Source organism: Jaculus jaculus, chromosome 12, assembly GCF_020740685.1.
Source record: "Jaculus jaculus isolate mJacJac1 chromosome 12, mJacJac1.mat.Y.cur, whole genome shotgun sequence".
NCBI classification, from domain to species: Eukaryota; Metazoa; Chordata; class Mammalia; order Rodentia; family Dipodidae; genus Jaculus; species Jaculus jaculus.
In genome coordinates this window covers 52,714,230-52,728,924 of record NC_059113.1, presented here as the reverse complement: position 1 = coordinate 52,728,924, position 14,695 = coordinate 52,714,230, and the positions used below count along the sequence as shown (strand labels likewise).

At 44.8% G+C, this 14,695-nt stretch overlaps 1 protein-coding gene across 8 annotated transcripts in view; it reads left to right on the top strand.

The window, feature by feature from the left end:
• The window catches only part of Katnip (katanin interacting protein), a 223,978-nt gene that overhangs the window by 20,448 nt on the left and 188,835 nt on the right, over positions 1–14,695 (top strand). For 5 of the 8 annotated variants that reach the window (XM_045131100.1, XM_012951121.2, XM_045131101.1 and 2 more), the window contains exon 2: positions 9,453–9,523. In XM_045131100.1, the coding sequence (XP_044987035.1) occupies positions 9,453–9,523 (71 nt within the window). Of the gene's footprint in view, positions 1–598; positions 704–9,452; positions 9,540–14,695 lie in introns of those variants that run through there. The other 3 variants (XM_045131097.1, XM_045131098.1, XM_045131099.1) reach the window with 3 other exon arrangements.

Genomic DNA, 14,695 nt, shown 5'->3' with positions numbered 1-14,695 from the left:
ATTTCCTGCAGTCTCTCACTAAACCTGGACCTGCCAATGTGGGCCAGACTAGTTGACCAGGATGCACCAGTGAGCCTGCAGTCTCTGACCCCTGCAGGACTGGGATTATAGGCATGTATGGCTACACCCAGCTTTTTGTATGACTTTTTTTTTCGAGGTAGAGTCTCACTCTGGTCCAGGCTGACATGGAATTAACTCAGTCTCAGGATGGCCTTGAACTCACAGCGATCCTCCTACCTCTGCCTCCCGAGTGCTGGGATTAAAGGTGTGCGCCACCACGCCCGGTTTACACCCAGCTTTTTGACATAGGTTCTGGAGATTAGACTCAGATAGTCTCTGGTCCTCTCAGGCCCTTATACTTGCATGGCCAGCCCTCTTAACTGAGGAACCATTTCCTCAGCCTTGAGTTTTAAATTTGCAAGTAGGGTATAGACAAACAAATCATTCACTAATAATGAAAACAAATAAAACATTATAATATAAAAACATACAAACATTGAAAAGTCACTTATATGTTCCCTATTGGTGGCTCTTTATATAAATAGACCCAATCTGAATATGCATTCTTATTTTTTCTCTTTCTTACAGAAACAATGGCATATTACATACCTTTTCTTGTTTGTTCCCCTCTCCTCCAATTTAAAGTGGCCATCTCTGCTAAGCATGGTGATACATCTTTAATCCCAGCACCTTGGATTCAGAGGTAGGAGGATTGCTGTGAGTTCAAGGCCTGAGCTAGAGTGAGCCAAAAATAAATAAATAAATAAAATAAATAAATAAATAAATAAATAAATAAATAAATAAAAGTGGGGGCTGGAGAGATGACTCAGTGGTTAAGGCACTTGCTTGCAAAATCTAATGACTCAGGTTCGATTCCCCAGTACCCATGTAAAGCCAGATGCACAAAGTGACACATGAGTCTAGAGTTTGTAGTGGCCAGAGGCCCTATGTGCCCATTCTCTCTCTCTCTCTCTCTCTGTCTCTCTCTTTGCTTGAAAATAAATAAATAAAATATGTTTAAGTGGCCTTCTTGGAAGGAATAGACTATCAGGAGCTAGTGTGTTCTCCCTCCAGCCAGAATGTTGCTTTCTATGGTGAGGTTCCCCACAGTCATGGATTCTATCCAGTGTTTGCTATTGCAAAATGATGCCGTGGATACCTTGCACATGTGTTTGTTTCCTATTGTGGAGTTGTTTTTCCACAGTAGCTCCTAGTGGGGATGTTGCCAGCTCAGAGGGGAATGAATGCCTTTGTGCTTTTGAGAACAATTCCAACATGCTTTCCGAGGAGCTGGGTCACTTTGTGTGCCACCAAGACGCTGTTGCCCAGACCCAGCCACGAGTATACTGCACACCACTGGATTTTTCTCAATCTGCTAGGTGAGTCAGAATATTGCCCAAATGGGATATTTTGCATGCAAATTACATTGCATAGACACAAAAAGGACAAGTGCAAGGTTAGCCCTCAGATTTAGACACCAGAAGAAAGTAGTTGCCCTCCTTTTAGTCACCAAGTGGAAGCACCATCAGACCCCAGGGGAGAAGCAAGTCCTTTGTTCAAACTCCTGTGATGGGAGACTCTCCTCAGGCTTTCTCTGCCTGTAGGATTTGCATAGACTCAGGGTGGGAGCAAGTATTTAATGTCATGCCTACCCTCCACGTTTGACACTTTTTCCAGATCTTCTCAGCCGTCTGGCTGAAAGGGAGCCCCCTCCATCTTCACCAGGAATCACTGGCTTCTAATCTCCTCATTAGTTGCTCTGGGAGCCCAAGACAAATTAAAAGGCTGTATCTCAGAAAGAGTTTCTTCCCTCATGCTTTGCTCTGGCACTTTCCTTTACCAACTTTGTTCTTGGACCAGGCTGACAGACAGTAATGCCTACTGGCTTCAGACTTTGTTCAGATTCCAGTCAGAGTGGCTCTACTCACCAGCTGTATGAAATCAGGCAAACTTCCCAGCCTCTTTCAGGATCCTCATCTGACACATGGAATAATGATAGTGCCCATTTCCTAGGGTGGCCATGATGAGTGTAAGTTGATGTGGGTACTTAGCCCAGTATCTGGTATGTCATAAGCCCTGACTACAGCTGAGATCCATGGTAATGGTAATGATGATAATGATGAAAGTTTGGTGAACATCAGCCCTGCAACAAGGCAGATTATTGTGATAATGAGCAAGCCTGTTGCTCACCCTCAGTTTATTTCTCATTTCTTCCTTTAGTTGATACCAATGAGAATAGTAGTGTTCATCTAAAGCAAGAGTTAAGATACTAACTGTGGGCCAAATCTGGCTTGTGCCTGCTTTAGTAAATAAGGTGTTTTGTTTTTTTTTTTTTAAATTGGTGCTGAAGAGATGGCTTAGTGGTTAAGGCACTTACCTGCAAAGCCTGAGGACCCATGTTCAATTCTCCAGATCCCATGTAAGCCAGATGCATAAAAGTGAGGCAAGCACAAGGTTGTACATACCCACATGGTGGTGCAAGCATCTGGAGCTCAACTTCAGTGATGGAGGCTCTGGCATGCCTATTCTGTGTTTCTCTCTCTCTCTCTCTCTCTGTTTGCCTCTCTCTAAAAAAATATTTATTTATTTGAGAGACAGACAGAGGAAGATAGATTGAGAGAGAGAGAATGGGTGTGCCAGGGCCTCTAGCCACTGCAAATGAACTCCAGACACATGTGCCACCTTGTTCATCTGGCTTTACATGGGTACTGGGGGATTGAACCTGAGCCCTTTGGCTTTGCAGGCAAATGCCTTAACCACTAAGATATCTTTCCAGCCCAGAAAATAAAGTTGTAATGGAACACAGTTGTACCTATTTAATTACACGTTGTTTATGGCTATTTATGCTCTGCAATTACAGAGTTAAGTAGCTGTACCAGAGACCACGTGGTCTTTAGGACCTTATGGCCTACACAAAATATTTATTGCCTGGCCTTTTTTAGAAATTCGCTGATCCCTGGTAGGCTGAGGTGTGGAGATGATACATGAAATGGCTTTGCATGGCAGCTGACCGCACAGTGTCCAGCACAGTGAAGCTGAACTCCATCAACTGTACCCTGCCTTTAACCCCACCTCTCTTCTCCCATTTAACTGAAGAAAAATAGAGAAAGTGGCTAAAAGACAGAGTGGTTAAAAGAGTAGTTAAATCAGGAATACCAAAGAGCTGTGTTCTGCATATGTACTTTTGTCATGTACTATGTGTTTCCATATACACCAGATTTCACACAGAGTGTACAGCAATGGGTAGAAAATAGGAGTAGTTTAATTAGGAATGTTATAAAACATGTATTTTGTGTTTGTTTTTGTTTTTTAGTTTTTCACAGTACGGTCTCACTTTAGTTCAGGCTGACCTGGAATTCACTATGTAGTCTCAGGGTGGCCTCGAACTCACTGTGATTTTCCTACCTCTGCCTCCTGAGTGCCAGGATTAAAGGTGTGTGCCTGTATGCCTGACCCTTTTTTTTGGATGTTGAATCTCACTCTAGCCCAGGCTGATCTGGAATTCACTCTGTAGTCTCAGGGTGGCTGCAAACTCATGGCGATCCTCTATCTCTTCCTCCCCAGTACAGGGATTAAAGGTGTGCACCACCTCTTCTGGTTGCATATGTATTTTAAATCACATATCACATGTTTCCATATACACCAGATTTCACACACACATAGTCTACAGCAATAGATATAATGGACTGGGGAAATGGCTCAGTGGTTAAAAACTCTTGCTTGCAAAGCCTGCTGGCCTGGATTCAATTCCCTAGCACCCATATAAAGCCAGATGCAAAGTGGCATATGTCTGTGATCCTAGCATCCTACAGCAATGGAAGACTGAAACTTGTAGGATAGTTATATTTGCAGCAGCAAGAGACCATGTTTTACAGAAATTGTAGCATAGATACCTTGAGGTTTTTCTCTGACCTCCATACATGCTCTGTGGCACATGCAGCCCCCTACAAATAAAATAAATTATTTTTTTAAATGCTATGTCCTGTACTGTACTCTGTGAGGGGCTAAAGCCTTTAAGAGTAATTTTTTTTTGTTTTGTTTTTTGAGGTAGGGTCTCACTCTAGTCCAGGCTGACCTGAAACTCACTTTGTTGTCTCAGGTGGCCTTGAACTCACAGCAATCCACCTACCTCTGCCTCCCAAGTGCTGGGATTAAAGATGTGCACCACCACGCCCGGCAAGAGTAATTTTTTAAAATTTATTTTTATTTATTTACTTGAGAGAGAGAGAAAGAGGTAGAGGGGGGGGTGAGGGAGGGAGGGAGAGGGGGCATACCAGGCCCTCCAGCCACTGCAAACAAATTCCAGGTGCATGTACCACCTTGTACATCTAGCTTACATGGGTCCAGGGGAATTGAGCCTGGAACCAGGGTCCTTAGGCTTCACAGTCAGGCACTTAACCACTAAGTCATCTCCAACCCAAGAGTAATTTTTAAAAATACTTTCTTATTTTATTTTTTTTAATTTTTATTTATTAGTGAGAGTGAGAGAGGCAGAGAGGGAGATAGAATAGGTGTGCTAGAGCCTCCAGCTACTACAAACAAACTCCAGACACATGCACCACCTTTTGTATCTACTTATGTGGGTTCTGGGGAGTTGAACCTGAGTTCTTAGGTTTCATAGGCAAACACCTTAACTGCTAAGCCATGTCTCTAGCCTTCAAGAGTAATTTTGACATTGATTTTTTTGCTTGATGACATCAAAAACTAATATCCTAGGAAGATGTGACTCTCTCTATATGGTAGCAGTGAATGTTATCTACATCTAGCCCAAAGTAAAATTGAACTGTCAGGTAGGTCCTCCTCGCCAATACAAATAAATCCTGAATGCAGATAAAACTTCCCTGGAGTCCTATGGAAGAATAGTGCTACGTTTACAAAGCTCAGTACCTTCACCTCTCTGTTTGTTTCCCCATGCACATATCCATTCTGTAAGTGAAGGACATGTGTGGCATTTACATCTGAACCTACCCATTGCTTTATAGCTGAGGCAGGCAGGTTACCTTGCAAAATACTGAAGAACACCCCTTTAATTTTGCAGGCAGCATATATTGATATTAATGTCACCTTCTTCTGCCTCCTTCTCTGAATTGTGAGAATAAATGATATAAAGGCAGGTAGATACTCAGAAATGCTAAGTGCAATAGACAGGCACAGTGTAATCTAGGTACAACCCTTCTGTTTTGGCAAGCAGCAGCTGTCCGGGCAGAGCTGTCCTCAAGAGAGAGTCTCTGGGGAATAAAGACCCAGCAGACCCCTCTAGGGAGGTTAGATACAAATGCTTGTAATTAGAGTGTATTTTCTTCATTGAAAAATAAGCAAATTGTTTCCTAATTTAATAATAAAGACACTTATAACTAACTTCAGCAGAGAGATTTGCTTTTAAATTTCAATAAGCAAGGTTTGGGTTTATGGACCACCTTAATGTTTTGTTGAGTTTTAACTATTCTTTATTGGTACAATTAAACTTTACTTTTTTCGACACTGCTGAGATAGAACACACTCCATGCAGCTTAGAAACTTTAGGAGATGAAAAGCAACAAACTTTTTGTTGTTGTTTTTGAGGCAGGGTCTCACTCTAGCTCAGGCTGACCTGGAATTCACTATGTAGTCTCAGGGTGTCCTCTAACTCACAAGGATCCTCTTACCTCTGCCTCCAGAGTGCTGGGATTAAATTAAAGGTGTGCGCCACCATGCCCAGCCCAAACTATTTTAAAACAACAAAAACCAGGGACAGCTGTGGCTCAGAGAGAGCCTGGGCCTTGAGACTTACGGATGGTCTCATTGTCTCTGCTGTTACCACAGGGCCCGAGCCCCAGGAGTTGGTATGACTAGCAGAAGGAGTGCCTTTCCAGACTCAGGCTGTCATGGTTGGCCCTGGCTGGCTTTGCCAACTACCTGTTTCCTGCCCCAGCAAGGCTCATGCTATGGAAACACCCTGGTCTGTCAACAGCCCTGGCCTTCAGCCTGCACAGTTCCTTCCAACTCAGGCCTGTCCCCTGGCTCTGTGTTGTGTGGCAGACTACTGACAAATCATCCTCTCTGGCCAACCTTGCAGTCTGCTCTATCCCTGGGTTTATAGCCAGAGCAGGTGAGGCCAGTGGTTTCTGGGAGCCTTTTTTTTACGCCTGGCCCCAGAGCATAGCTTCATGAGGCCATGATCTAATTGGTCCATCAGACAGATCCTGGTCCCCAGATGCTGGGCTCATTCTGGTTGGTTTGAGTTATGTATGTATTTAAATTAGTAACCTTTGATTTCATTTAGTTATATTTATTTGTTTTGGGTTTTAAAATTTTTTTATTCATTTTTATTTATTTATTTGACAGTGACAGACAGAGGGAAAAAGGCAGAGAGAGAGAGAAGGAGCATGGGCACACCAGGGCCTCCAGCCACTGCAAACAAACTCCAGACACATGCACCCCCTTGTGCATCTGGCTAACGTGGGTCCTGGGGAATTGAGCCTCAAACCGGGGTCCTTAGGCTTCACAGGCAAGCGCTTAACCACTAAGCCATCTCTCCAGCCCTTATTTTGTTTTTTTGAGGTAGAGTTTCATTCTAGCCCAGATTGACTTGGAATTCACTATGTAGTCTCAGAGTGGCCTTGAACTCAGCGATTCTCCTACATCTGCCTCCCAACTACTGGGATTAAAGGTGTACATCCCATGCCCATCAACTTTATTGTTTTTTTTTCTTTTACTTTTTAAAAAAATATATTATTTATTCATGATAGGGAGAGAAAGAATGAGCATGCCAGGGCCTCTAACCACTGCAAGTGAACTGCAGATGCATGTGCCACCTTGTGCATCTGGCTAACGTGGGTCCTGGGGAATCGAGCCTCGAACCGGGGTCCTTAGGCTTCACAGGCAAGCGCCTTAAGTGCTAAGCCATCTCTCCAGCTCCCTAGTATTATTTTTAGAGCAGCTTTAGATTCACAGTAAAATTAAGTATAGAGTACAGAGTTCCCAGAGATTCCCCTATCTCCACATAAAACCCTCATAGCTGGGCATGGTAGCAGAAGCCTATAATGCCAGCACTTGGGTGGTGGAGACACAGGAGTTCATGGATAGCCTTGGCTACACAGTTCAAGGCCAGCCTAGACTACATGAGACCTTATTTCAAAAACAAAAAAACAAACCTCCCTTACTATCATTTATGTCGTGCTGGGGGTGGAGCCCAGGGTTTTGTCTGTGCTAGGCAGGCACTCTTACACTAGGCTGCATCCTCAGCCTTCTTTACTTCCACACCCCACATATAGTGCCCCATTATCCCAAGATCTTTTCATTTTTACATATTTGGGTGTATGTGTGTGCATACGTGCCAGGGCCTCTGCATATGAATACCAGACACTTGAAACACTGTGCTTCTAGCTTATGTGGGTGGCTTGGGAATTAAACCCAGGCAGGAAGGCTTTGCAAGTAAATGCCTTAAACCTCCTCCCACTGTCTTCCCAGCCCCCCCCCCTTGAGTTCTTTTTAGCCCCTGAGTCCTAAGTTGTCATTTGTCTTAAGGTATATAAGCAAGCACAGTGTCAGAACAAAACCAGAGGACAGTGTCAGAAAGCTGTACCTCACACCTGTGTCCTGCTTTCCAACAGTCTTTTAGTTTGTCCCAAAGCCAATGGTTTGTGGCTATGCATATCACCACAACTCAAATGTGATTAGCCTTGCTGTATCCTCTCTGCCCCTCAGAACAAATTCCAAGTTCCTGGGCATGGGATTCTGATGGGCTGTGGCTGGGTCAGGGGTTTGTATAGCATACTGAGCTTTGGGGGATGGGCCGCTCACAGGAAAGCTGGGTTCCCCAAATGACCCTTGCTTCCTTCTACCTGGCTCTACCACTAAAAGGTTCCACCACTCTCAGTAGTACCATGAGCTGGGGCAAAAGCCTTCAACACATTTTTCTCATTGCTGTGACAAAATATCTGACAGAAACAACTGTCACAGTTTTGGAATTTCAGTTCATTGTGGTTGGGAAGGCATACAGGGAACACGGGGTAGTGGCTGTTCATATCAGGGGCTAGAGTTAAGACCCTACCTTGAAAAAAGAAAAAAAAAAAAGAGAAAGAAAGGGTGGATATAACCCTCAAAGGCCCATACCTTGTGACCTACTTCCAGCCAGGCCCCACTTCCTAAAGACTCCACAGCATGTGCCTGTGGAGGAAATTCAAGACACGCATCACAGTAGATAGCCTACAAGGTACCTGCAAAACTGTGATGCTGTGCAAAGCTCTCCAGCTCTCTCTTACCTGGGTCCTTTTCTGTGTTGGTTCCTGAATCTGACCACTGCCAGAGGTCCATCAGTGGGCCTCAGCTCTTCCTTTGTTCCCACAGAGTATCATCTTTGGGCTGAGCATATCATCTCTGTCAACAGCTGCAGCGCCCGTTTCTCACATGTGTGTGTCACCCTGTTCTTCACACGTGTGTCTCCAGCTGCAGCTCCCGTTTCTCACACATGTATATCACCAGCTGTGCTTCCCCTGACCCGCCTGTGTGTGTGTCACCAGCTATAGCTCCTCTGAGACTCACTTGTGTGTCACCAGCTGCAGCCCCCCTGCCCCTCACACATGTAAGGTTCTAAAAGCAACCACATCCAGAGACAAATAGTGTCTTTCCTCTGAGACTTGGTCCCTATCTCCTGCTGCTCATTGAAATGTCACTAAGCTTTTCTGCTCCTGCCTAATGAGAGCTCTTACCTAATAGGACATGTAGTTGTGGTAGTCACAAATGCCCACCTTGGAGCAGAGCTGGGCAGTTTAGGAGATACACTGAGAATATGCTATGACTCCAGTTTTATGTTTTAAACTCAAGGCAATCTGTTAGAAGCATTTATAGTGGACATCTCCATGAGAGTTGTGGGAATGCTTGTGGAAGAACATATTCAAACTCCATGATACCTCTTGAATTTACCCATGCTTTCAAATGTTAGGCTTCACTTTTCTAAGCAAGGCAGCAATTCTCTCTGAAATTGCCCATTATGTGAGACCTGGGTGATTACTGCTAGTTCACATCTGTGCCATCACCTGTGCTGTGAGTTCAGGGCTTGGTGCAGAGCACCACTATAAACCCACCCAAGTTTATGGGTATGTGTATAGCAGAAGGCATTTTTGTGGAAGGCATTTTATGTAATTCCACACAATTTAATAGAAATGTAATTCGACGTGGAAAGCTCTAGTCCGTGGGCCCTTTCAGAGTGCAGATAATGGTCCAGATTAAAGGGCTCGAGCTTTGTTCATTATAGTCGAATAACATGACTGTATGAATTACCATTTTTCTTGCCGTTGGTCTATTTCAAAAGCATGCCATTTCCCCATTATAATAATAGGCTACATTTTCTTAAAATCATTTGATTATGATTGGTTCTATCTTTTCAGTTTGCAAATAAAAAGCTTTTGCAGTGATAAACTAGCTGTTCCCAAACAGCCTCACTCTGCACTTCTGCTTTTGAACTGCTACAGGTCAGGCCTTGCGGAAGACAGAGAGAAGCCAAGCAGAGAGAAGCCGGTCCTGCTCTCGAGAGAAAAGGGAGGTAAACAACGTGCCTGGTGAGGATGGGAGGGGGTGTGGTATACTGTATCTGAAAGGATCTGGAAGACTAGGGGAGGGGTAAATAGGCATTTGCAACCTCCTCCTCTTTTTTTTTCTCTTGAAAAAGAGAGTTCCAAGCCTGAATGCTGGGCCAAATGAGAGCTGGCAGCTAGACTGTCAACCCAATGTCACTTGTAATAATGATCTCTCACTGAGTGTAATAGTTGGCTTTGTGTAACAAATCACTCCAGATCTCAGTGGCTTAAAACAGCAGCCATGCAGTTAGTTTCTAAGTCTGAGTTTTTCTTGGGGGTTCCTGCTGAGGGGCTGGGTTCTGTTCTCAGCTGGGGTCCTCTTGTGTGCCTGCAAGTGACTGTTGTGTCACTTGGGGCTGGCTGGGTGCCAGTCAGGGTGCCTCATTCTGATATCTTCTCCAGCAAGCCAGCCCGGTTTGCCCACATGGTGCTTCCTGGGTCTGGAAGGATGGGAATGCTAGCTTTAGGAGCTTGAGTTTGGGGTTTAAACTAGCACAAGGTGACTTCTGCCACTATCTATAGTGAAAAGATACCTGTCAGGTTCAGCTACATCCAGGGGCTTCAAAACAAACCATAAGTTCAAACCAAATTCAGTAGGTAGGGAAAAAAGAAAAAAAGGTGGGGGGGGGGGAAACAGGGTTAATTTTGTCCCCTTTCTCTTTGAGACAGATCTCACAGCCCAGGCTTGCCTTGAACTTGAGATCCTTCTGTTCGTCCTGAGTGTTGGAATTACAGGTGTGTGCTACCACATGCAGGACAGGTTTCACTTTAAAAAATTTATGTGCGTGCGTGTGTGTGTGTGTGTGTGTGTGTGTGTGTGTGTGTGTGTGTAAGTGTTTTCCAAGGTAGGTTCTACCCTCCTGAGCACTGGGATTAAAGGCATGTGCCATCATGCCCAGCTATAAATATATACAAACTTTTTATTTACAAGTTCCATAAATATAGACAACATACCATGATAAAATTTCCTGCCACCATCCTTCCTTTTTCCCTTCTTGAATCTCCCCTCCACTGAATCCCTTCTTTATTTCCAAGTAGCCTCTCTTCTATTTTGATGTCATCATATTTCTCTTATTATGCAGGTCTTGTGTAGGTAGCATTAGCTACTATGAAGTCATGAATACCTTATATTCTTTCCACCACCTCTTCTCCAATAGTCCCTGAGCCTTGCAGAGTGTGACAGACATGTCTCACTCAGAGCTGAACAGGCCTCATTCCTTGATGGGAAAGAACAGCTACACAATGCCATGGCCACCCTTGAAGCCCCAGCCCATGTGCTCCGTGCCAGACCCCTGGGGACTGGGATGATGAGCCACTGAGGCTCTTCATTGTGTACTTGAAGAGGTACCCCAGAGTCATTGCACCAGAGTATAAGAAGTGTCATCATAGAAGGGCAGAGAGGACCAGGAGATGGCTCAGGGGATAAATCACAAGCCATTCTTGCCTGAGTACTTCAGTCTGATCCCCAGACATTCTCCCCCACCTCCCTAAAAGAAAGCCTCAGGTGTAGTAGTGAGACAGGAGGTGGCAACAGGAAATTTTTCCATAAGCTCACAACAAGTATGTCAAAGATCAAGAGAAAGACCCTGGCCTCAAGGTAGGTTGAAGGTTAGGACTGAACTGAACTCCGACCACCACATGCATGCCTTACATACATGCGCACACACACGCACGCATGCATGCACGCGCGCGTAGCCCAGAAAAAGTATCCAGAAAGGGGTTGCAAGCTGTGTGTTGTGGTATTGGCCTGCAATCTCAACACGCAGAAGGCTAAGGCAGAGGATCTGAAGTGCAAGATCAGTTTGAGATGTGCAGGATGGAAGAATGGGCTTGCAGAAAGTGATACGCAGGCTGCCTCTTGAAGGATGAATAGGAACTTTGTAGTCCAAGGAATAAACATGGTCATGGTCATGGTCAAAATCAGAGAACTAAATAGGAAAGTTGGGACCTTTGAGCCTCAGGTAGGGTGAAGAGTAGGGCAAGGACCATAAATTGTCACAGGGCCATTTGATCAAGCTCTATAGTTCTATATTCCTGGGGCGGTGGGGGAGAAAGAGGGAGAGAGACCGACTGACCGACCAGTAGGAGGTGGGGAATAAATTGAGTCAGAGTTATTCTCTCTCTCCTTGGTAACAGGACCCCCCTAATTGCTGCTTTCCCAGCTTCTCTTAGTGTGCCAGTTGCCTGAGAACATTTCAGATCATTTCTCTTCTAAAAAGTGCTTGAAGTCAGAAAACAAACAGTGAGGCTGTTTATCTCAATGCCCAAGTTTTAATCCTGAAAAATATTTAAGATGTCTTCAGGCTTTCTGAAAAAAGAGACATTTGTATCAAATCTTTCAACAGGCTTTGGTTTGGTTAGAAAAACAAGAACAAAGCGAATAGCAGACTGCACCCTCCACTGGAACTCTGAATATGCCTTTCCCGTGGCTGCCTCTGCGCTGCTCCCTCTGCCTGCCAGCACACTGTGTGCTGCATGCACAGCCCGGCCATAGATAAGCCATGTCACCGTGAAAGGCAAGGCAAAGATGAGCTGTCTTTCTCAGAGCTGGTCAGAGCAAGCAGTGGGAGCCACTTGTCATGTGCCTTCCCTAGTGAGCTTGGGCAAGCTGCTCACTCCAGCCAGCAAGTGAAAATGTAGTTTCCACTGTAGGTCAGATTGGGGACAGTAGCTGCTTTTTGGGCCAGTCAGGTTCACATTGCTGGCAGAAATCACCTGACCAAGAGCAGTTTTGGGGGAAAAAGAGTTTATGTTGGCTTACAGACTTGAGGGGAAGCTCTAGGATGGCAGGGGAAAGTGATGGCATGAGCAGAGGGTGGACATCACCCCGTGGCCAACATAAGGTGGACAGTAGCAACAAGAGAATGTGCCAAACACTGGCAAGGGTAAAGCTGGGTACAATACCATAAGCCCACCCTCAATAATACACTGCCTTCAGGTGGTGTTAATTCCCAAATCTCCATCAGCTGGGAACCTAGCATCCAGAACATCTAAGTTTATGGGGGCACTGAATCAAACCACCACAGGAAGCAAGTTTATCTTACAGTGCTTTAAAAAGAAATCTCAGAAGAGGAAGAAATCTTTATTCACCATCTAGCCTAAAACCTCTGGTGTCTAGAGCACATTGCATGTCCTCCCACTGCACAAAATCATGGAGGCCCAACACCTTTGGATATTAGGATCCCAGTGTGCTTTAAGGGCCACAATGAGTGCAGGTCTGAGACCCTCACACTGACTTTGGGAAGGTCTCCTGAGACCTCACATCTTGTTTGATAATGCCCTCTGAGGAGAGCTGCCATGCAGAACAGTACACCTAGTACACCTAAAACACCTAGAACAGTGCTTGACCCATAGTTAATGTCCTGTGAATGTTAGCCTGAGCAATGCTGGGGAAAGCACTCTACAACTGTGCTATTTCCCCAGCCCATTAACCAATTTCTTGTGTATCCTTCCATATATATTGTATAGCTTTCCAGTTAAGTAGACATCAATCTCTGATAGCCGCCTGCCCAACTCTTCCTTGTTTAACCCAATACCCTATGATACACACTGGCTTTTCCTAGGATTTTCTTCTTTGAAAATCATTCAGTCTTTGTTTCTTTATCTTTCTTAGTATATGTGTGGTATGCATGAGTGTGGGTATGCATGTTTATATGTATGTGGCCACATGTATGTCTGCATGCATGTTCAGGCTAGAGGACAACCTGGGGTGTTACCACCTCTTTTTAAGACAGGATTTCTCATTGTCCTGGAATTCACCAATTTGTCTAGACTGGTTGGCCTGTCTCTGCTGGGGTTAGTCATGTCATGTACCATTGTGCTTGACATCTACATGGATTCTGGGGATCAAACTCAGGCCCTTAAGATTACGAGGCAAGCACTTCGCTGACAGCTATCTCCTTAACTCACTCTTTCCCTTCCCTTCCCCTCCCTTCCCTTTGTCCCCTCCCTTCCCATCCCCTTCCCTTCCTTTTCTTTTCCATCTGTGACAGCTGCTTTCCTGTTGCCAGGACAAAACACCAGACCAGAAGCAACTTATGGAAGGGAAGGAATTGTTTCGGACTTACAGTTTTGTTTTTTTTTTTGGTTTTTCGAGGTAGGGTCTCACTCTGGTCCAGGCTGACCTGGAATTAACTCTGTAGTCTCAGGGTGGCCTTGAACTCATGGCAATCCTCCTACCTCTGCCTCCCGAGTGCTGGGATTAAAGGCGTGCGCCACCACGCCCGGCTTCGGACTTACAGTTTTGAGGGGATGCTTCGTCATGGTGGAGAAAAGCAATTGGCAAACAATGCTACACATACAGCAGAGAGAACAGTAACAGTGAGCTGGCTCTCATCACCCAGTACACTACAGATCAACTCCAAGGTTCACCCCCAAAACACACCTCTTCTAGCAAGGCTTTGCCACCTAAAGGCTCTATGAGACAGGGACTAACTAAGAATCTTTTTTTGTGGTTTGTTTTTTGTTGCAGTAGGGTCTCATTCTAGCCCAGGCTGACCTGGAATTCACTATGTAGTCCCAGGCTGGCCTTAAATTCATGACAATCCTCCTACCTCTGTTGGAATTAAAGGCATCTAAGTGGGAATCTTACATATAAATATTTGAGGCTATGGGGAATATTCACATTCAAACTACCACACCTTCCCTTCCTCTCTTTCCTTTCTTCCCCTCCCTTTCTCCCTCCCTCCCTTCCCATTCAGCATGTCTTGGAGAGCATTCCATTGCAAAATATGTGTGTTGCTCTTGTTCTTTCCATAGCATCTCCATACTCTATCATGGATGTATTCGAATATAATCCTTTATTTGAAAATTTTGGGGCCAAACACATTTCTTTATTTATTTTTTTTTTTGCGGGGGTGGGGGAGAAAGAGAATGGGCACACCAGTGCACCAGGGCCTTAGCCAATGCAAATGAACTCCTGACATGTGCACTTTCTTGTGTGCATGTGTGACATTGTATGCTTGCATCACTATGCATCTGGCTATGGGGGACCTGGAGATTTGAACATGAATTCTTAGGTGTCACAAGAAAGTACCTTAACCATTAAGCCATCTCTCTAGCCCTATATCTCATTAAATTTTTGTTTATTTGTTTGTTTTGTTTGTTTTGAGGATTAGGGTCTCGCTTTAGCCCAGGCT